Source organism: Xyrauchen texanus, chromosome 41 (genome assembly GCF_025860055.1).
Source record: "Xyrauchen texanus isolate HMW12.3.18 chromosome 41, RBS_HiC_50CHRs, whole genome shotgun sequence".
NCBI classification, from domain to species: domain Eukaryota; kingdom Metazoa; phylum Chordata; class Actinopteri; order Cypriniformes; family Catostomidae; genus Xyrauchen; species Xyrauchen texanus.
Window position 1 is genome coordinate 474,509 of NC_068316.1, and position 7,500 is coordinate 482,008.

The 7,500-nt window shown below is 37.3% G+C and overlaps 1 protein-coding gene across 1 annotated transcript in view; it reads right to left on the bottom strand.

Moving 5' to 3' along the window:
* LOC127634605 (DNA topoisomerase I, mitochondrial-like) overlaps window positions 1-7,500 on the bottom strand; it is a 25,487-nt gene that overhangs the window by 7,494 nt on the left and 10,493 nt on the right. The window contains exons 6-12 of the mRNA XM_052114213.1: window positions 7,290-7,500; window positions 4,283-4,398; window positions 2,682-2,803; window positions 2,495-2,617; window positions 2,237-2,424; window positions 1,341-1,485; window positions 1,127-1,270 (exon numbers count right to left, since the gene is read on the bottom strand). The exon at window positions 7,290-7,500 is cut by the window's right edge and continues 91 nt beyond it. Of these exons, the coding sequence (XP_051970173.1) occupies window positions 1,127-1,270; window positions 1,341-1,485; window positions 2,237-2,424; window positions 2,495-2,617; window positions 2,682-2,803; window positions 4,283-4,398; window positions 7,290-7,500 (1,049 nt within the window). The remainder of the gene's footprint in view (window positions 1-1,126; window positions 1,271-1,340; window positions 1,486-2,236; window positions 2,425-2,494; window positions 2,618-2,681; window positions 2,804-4,282; window positions 4,399-7,289) is intronic.

Genomic DNA, 7,500 nt, shown 5'->3' on the forward strand with positions numbered 1-7,500 from the left:
AATGACTAAAGGTTTGCATAGCATGCAGACATGATTTTAGTCATGAGATTTCACAGAATGAGTTTCATTCTGTGTCATTTGAGTCATCATTGAGTCTGTGTCGTGTATTTGGCGCCATCTCCTGGTGGTCATATGTAACATTGTGCTTCATGTGGATTATCTAATGATCTATACATCTGATTATCTTGTGTGTGGACTCGATTGAAAGATAATCACAGACTCTAAATAATCATATGTGATAGTTTATGTTCTGTTTAATATGCGTGAAGTTATAAGTGAAAATGTGGCATATAAGCAACACCAACATAAATGTCAAAGACATATATTTAGCTGTTACTCGCTATATTTGTATCTGTGAGTAAAACAAATAGTCTGGTTGTATTTTACTCTTCTAGATCTTTCCAACAACATATGACACATGAATATTTGATTAGTTTGATGTTTTTACTGATTGTAATAATATAAACAGTGTAAATTTGTTTTATTTATAAATGATCAAAATGTAACACTTCTGATTTATCTGCAGATTTTTAAGCACTTGTTCAGTTTTGGTCATAATATTGTGTTGATCAAGACTGCAGTTATTAATATTGTGATATTTTTTAAGGCGAGTCTGAGCTTAAAGGGTTAAAACAAACACTTTCCTCTCATTAAAACTGAATTGAAACCTTTTACCAGATCTTCATTTATTGTTGGTACTTTTCAAATATCTTTTATGTTTAGACTGTTTTAGACTTCAGACCCAAACTATAAAAATACATGATTAAAACTCTCATCATCTAAACAAAGTGTGAATTTCAATATAAATGATTTCTATCAGTGTCAAGAATTACGACTGTCCCACAGTTAAAAAAGCACGTTGAGTATTTTTGTCTTTTAGAAATATTAAACATATTTACATATAATGTGAATTCACTTGAGAAGCCAAATGACACATTGAATCTTGTTTTCATATACATCGAACGCAATTTAGGATAATTTATGCTCACAAGCCAAAACTGTTCGTCAATGGGGTGAGAAAAAAAAATGACATTTTCTTACAAATAGTTCTTTGCGTAATTTTATGAGCTATTTAGTGCTCTGTGGGAACTGAACCAATGACCTTTGACCTATCGGTTCCAGTCACCTTATCAATGAAGTAGAGTGCGACTCCTCTCTGTCTGGTCTTCATCTCTCTGGACGTCCAGTCCCGGCGGTACTCCTTCCTGATGGAGTCCACGCTCATCTTCAACTGACGAGCCGTTTCGTACTTCTGCCAGTCCTTCTCCCCCTGAACACAAACACTCTGGTCAGTCTGGGACGTCCTGCAGGGAGATGTGCGTCTGATGTGGAGATCTGACCTTCAGTTTGGAGCTGGGGTTCAGCATGATGTATTTGGGTCGTCCCTGAATGTTCTCCAGCCAGGACACCAGCCATGTGACCGTGTTGTCATGTTGAACACGCTTCCACCGGTGACCTGCAGGAGCTTCGGGGATCTTCGAGTCTCTGCGGAGAGATTACGTCACTTGGGCTGCGAGGTCATATTTTCACTATGACTTCGCTGATGAAATTAAATCTAGCAACACTGATTTTAATGCACTTTATATCTGCACATTAAGTAATAATAATAATAATAATAATAATAATAATATTTCGTTTTATAAAGCAAGAATTCATAATAAATATTAAAATAATAAAATTAAATCTAGCAACAGTGATTTTAACGCACTTTTTATCTGCGCATTAAATAATAATATTTTTTTTTATAAAGCAAGAATTTATAATAATAAATTATTATTCAGTAATAATAATAATAATAATAATATAATAATGATATTAATATTTTTTGTTTATATACCAATAATACATAAATTTAATAATAAAATAAAATCTAGCAACACTGATTTTAATGCACATTATATCTGCACATTATGTAATAATAATAATAATAATAATAATAATAATAATAGTTTATAAAGCAAGAATTCATGATCAAATAATAAACTTTAAGGAGTGTGTCACTCTGCTGGGCACTTTTCATGTAATAAAATGTTTCAGTAAAAATATCCTTAATAAATAATATTGCTGTTTATTACTGGAGTAATCATTTCTATGTATTACTATTCTGAAATGAATAATCCTTCATATGTTAAACATCAAACTAGCTTTACAGTATGTTAAGAATGTCAGTGTAATGAATACTGACGGCTGTGAAATAAGGAGATATATTATCTCTGTCGCTCTCCGTTAAACTCACTTGCCGCAGTTGATGATGACGTCTTCGGGCTGGATGCGTTTCTTCAGTTTGCCCATCTTTGGGTGTTCTCCTCGCCCGCGGAACAGACCCGGCGGCTCTAGCTTGAAGTTTCCGATTTTCTCGCGATGTCCGTCCAGCAGACAGTAGCCGTACTCCTCCGTCAGACGACTGGCCTCCTCCTTCAGGACCTGAGTGAAACACATGATGCGCTAGCACAGAAGTCACAGATGACCTTTGACATGAACCGAAGGAACGCACCTGCTTCTCTTCTTTGCTCAGGTTCTTCCTCTCCTCCGACTTCTCCACAAAGTATTTGTGCATTTCACTGAAGTCACACTTGGAGAGCGTCTTGATCAACTTCCTCTCGTCTTTGGTCATTTCCTGAAGACACTTCCGTTATATTGTGTTTCTGCAGAAATGTCAAGACTGTTCTTCTCATTCTCACCTCCTTCCAATCAGTGAAGAAGTTGTTCTGAAACACGTCTTTACTGGTGTATTCGTGATCCAGCATCTTAGCGAAGAACGTTGCGATTTCCTCAGTAGCAGGACTCAGTTTCAACGGCTGTCCTGAAAACACACTCACAGTTGTTGGACCATCCTGCCAAATTTGGGTTCTTTATCACTTACAGTTTTTGCTGCCCACATACTTTAATAAACACAACAGGGTTCCACTGTGGACACATTTGTGTTATTTCAACAGCTTTGATCACAGTTACACAAATAGGATTTTTCTCAAGTTATAGCGCTGCAGAGCATCAGAAATTAACCCTTTCAGCTCTGAGGGTGTTTGTACAGATTTCCTGTTTCAGTCACATACCCAAAATTAAAGGCTTATAACTCGACAAAACCAAAACAAAGAGCATCAAGTGTTTGATATCAGTGTACTTTTTTTAATGATATAGATTTGATATATTCTGAGACTCTCAGCCTAAGAAACCGCTGGGAAAAAATTAATAAAAATTAAGCCAAAAATAACTTTTTCTGACTTGTCATTATATATCTCTGGGTATAAATAAGATAGCTATGAAAACTGCTTCTGTTTTGTTCCCAATCATGTCGACTGCATCCGAGAGAAAGTTTGTGTTGATACGACAAAGCAATCAAAAGTTACAACATTACAAATATAATTGATCATAGTGTCCAAAAACATCTCCAAACAAATAAAAGATAATAATTGTACATAAGAACTAATTACACATGCAAACACAACAATGACTAAAGGTTTGCATAGCATGCACACATGATTTTAGTCATGAGATTTCAGAGAATGAGTTTCATTCTGTGTCATTTGAGTCATCATTGAGTCTGTGTCGTGTATTTGGCGCCATCTCCTGGTGGTCATATGTAACATTGTGCTTCATGTGGATTATCTAATGATCTATACATCTGATTATCTTGTGTGTGGACTCGATTGAAAGATAATCACAGACTCTAAATAATCATATGGGATAGTTTATGTTCTGTTTAATATGCGTGAAGTTATAAGCAATTAAGCAACACCTGTTCACATGAAACATGTTTGATGTTGTTACTGATTGCAATAACATGTACAGTGCAATATTATAAATGATCAAAACGTAACACTTCTGATTTGCCTGTAAATTTTAAAGCACTTGTTCAGTTTTGGTCATAATATCTACATGCATTATAAAGTAGATCTTATAAACTTTCAAACGATACTGATTTTGTGTTGATCAAGACTGCAGTTATTAATATTTGATGATTATATTTTAAGGGCTCATTTAAGCTTAAAATGGTTAATGAAAGTTTGCATGTGACCATAGATGCTAGATGTAGCCACAAGAGTATATAAGAAATCATCTTCAAACCATTCAAAGAGTTCATCTTATTGTGCTGTGTGTAATGCGTTTCCGATTTGCACGTAATTTGGTGCACATCATCTTGAGACCCTCTTGACAACAAGTTATCAGAACAATTTAAATATTATAAATCGTTAGAAGATAAGTGAATCAAATTGATTATGTGCAATTTGATTCAGTGACGAATATCTATTACTCCACTGAAGACTCCACATGATGTACTTACCATCATAATAAAAAGTGATGTTATCTGGCAGCGGCTCATATTCTGGAGGGAAATATGGACCTTTATGTTCAAGACTCCTCCATTTCTGACTGTCTGATGATTTTCCTTCCTCCCACCTGTAGATGGAAGTCAAGTCAAAGTCTATTTATCAAATGCACAAAAACAACATCTGTACAGGTGTTTCTGCAGCTCAAGAGTGAGAAAACAGATCGAATCATGTTCAGCTGAGAAGTTGAATATTAGGCTGAAAACAGAAACGAGAGAACATGCAAAACAGCTGTGAATAACAGTGCAAAATTCCATATGAACATGGTCATTTCGGTGAGGTTCGGTGTGGTCCATCCTAAATCCAGGCAATGGCATATGAAGTATCCCATGTCTTATGGTTGGAGTTGGCATCAGTTCATCCCAGTCTCTGTACTGTGAAGAGTCTAAATATGGACTGAAATTCTTCATATATACTATTTCTCTGTAGAAATGAACATATTTGGGAGGACACTACCTTTTCTAGTATTTTTGACATAAACGGGAGATTTGAAATCGGTCTATAATTATCCAGTTCTCCAGGATCAAGTTGTGGCTTCTTAATAAGTGGTTTGATAACTGCCATTTTATAGTTTCTTGGGACATGTCCTGAGGATAGCGAGGAGTTAATGATATTAAGAAAGGTTCTGAGATTACAGGAGATACCTCTTTTAAGAGCTTAGTTGGTATTGGATCTAACAAACATGTTGTTGATTGATGTTTCGATAAGTTTTGTTCTTCATGACCTATAATAGCGAAGGATTGAAGTTGCACGTGAGGGAAATTATTAGGCACTGTTTTCTGAGGTGCTATGATAGATGATTGCATAATTCCAGAAATTCATGAAGTCATTACTCTTGTGCTGCGACGTAATATCTGGTTCTGTTGAGACTTTATTCCTAACCAATTTATCCACAGTACTGAATAAACATCTAGGATTGTTGTGGTTATGTTCTATGAGTTTACTAAAATATGCTGACCTGGCAGCTTTGACTGCGTGTTTGTAGCTACAGACACTATCCTTCCATGCACCCTGAAATACTTCTAATTTTGTATTTTTCCACATGCGCTCCATTTTCCGAGCTGCTCTCTTGAGAGCATGAGTGTGATCATTGTACCATGGTGCAAGGCTTATTTATTTAATCGAAGGGGGGGTGACACTATCAAGAGTGCTAGAGAAGACTGTTCTTCTGGGCTTTGGGGTTTATTGCGTGTATGAGATAGAGCTGGAAGATTATTAGTGAAGCTATCTTTAGTGGTCGAAAGAATGGTTCTACCTGAACGATAGCGTGGTGTAGATTGAGTAACATTATCTGATTGTAGCATACAAGAGACGAGGTAATGATCCGAGACGTCATCGCTCTGCTGCAGAATTTCTATATTATCAACATCAACTCCAGTTGACAGGTTTCCAATGGCAAGTTTCAGTCAAACAGAGCGCATCCTGTCTATGATCTGTAATTATTTCATTAACAACCAGTGCTTTGGTAGAAAGAGATCTGACCTTAATAAAACATTTTCTAAATGATTTAGTGAGGGTATTGTGTTTAGTAGTTCGGGGAACAGTCACAGTCTCTATGAGATATCAAGGTGATACAGTCCCTATGTGTTGTAGTTTATGTGACCTGTGTGATGTCTCAAGGCAGCTAGCAGACGTTCGGATTAACCAGTTTGTCTGCTTCCTGACCTGGGCCCCAGTTAGTCAAATACTATTATTATTAAGACTATGAGCCAAATTACATGAGAGGAGAGCGGCACCTTCCCTGGAGAGATGGAGTAAGTCTCTATTTAGCTGGTCCCAAAAACTCTTCCAATTGTCTATAAATCCTATTTTATTCTCCAGACACCACTCAGACATCCAGCCATTCTGTGACACTAATCTACTATAAACCTCGTCACCACGGTGAGCAGGGAGGGGACCAGAGCATATTACAGTGTCTGACATAATTTTTACAAATTCACACACCTCTTTAATATTATCTGTAGTGATCTCCGACTGTCGAAGCCAGACATCGGTAGTGCCAACATGAATAAAATCTACATTTAGAAAATCTGCAATTAGCATTAGCCAGCACTTTGATCTGATGTCAGACGCTCAAGCCCCCGAAATGCATTTAACAATGTCGGCTGTAGTCTCTATTTACACGTTCCTTACAGTAGAATCACCAATAACAAGGGCTCTTACAACATGATTCTCAGTGGGGGCATCATTAACCCTAACAGGAACGGGAGAGTGGTGTCGCTTTGCTGAGCGAGTATGCCACCGAGACATCACCCAAACGCCCTGCTGCAGGGGCTCTACAGCCGGAACTAAAGTGTGTGTGTTGCTCGCTGTACATCCAGCATCCGAAACAGTATCTATAACGGCTTCTCTTTCTCACTGACCCCCACTAGAGTTCGGATGAGTCTCTCTCATTAATCTTCTCCATCAGCGTGACTAATTCCTTACATTTATCACATGTGAATCCCTCACTGCTGACGGAAGAAGCTATAGTAAACATGTGGCATGTAATGCAGGAAGCAATAACATGAACGGATGCCATGACATACCGCAGTTGTTTGTTGTTCCGGAGCAGTGAGGGTTTGAGATTGATGTGAACCCCTCACGCAATTGTTTGTTGTTAAGGTTGTTATTGATTAGCAGTGCTTTGAGATCGATGCAATAATCAGTGTAACACAGAGGAGAAAACAGGTGCACGCAGTAAAATGCACACAGTTGAATCGCAATAAGAGAATATTGCGGGGGGAAACCTGATGCACACTAATAAATTATTAAAAGATTAAAAGCTGAAAACAGATATATAAGTGATGCTCAAAAGGCTAGCATGCTACAAACAAGGACTCTGGCTAGGCGCCAGCAGAAACAGATTTTTAATGTGCAGCTGCTTTGTATCTATACGTGTTGTGCTAAGTGCAATACAAATAAAATGACCTGACTTGAATCATTAAAGACTACCTGAAGGAAAGCAGTCAGAGGACATACCATTTCCACTTATCAGGCTCCTCGTTTTTCTTGACATCTTTCTTCACCTTTTCTTTCTTGTCCTCGTCCGTGTCTCTCTTGATCTTTTTCTTCTTCTCTGATTTGTCATGTTCAGAACTTTTTCTTTTCCTCACAGACTCTTGATGTTTATCTCGTGTGTCGTGTTTCTCTTCGCTCTTTTCATCTTTCACTTTCTTCTTTTTAATCTTGA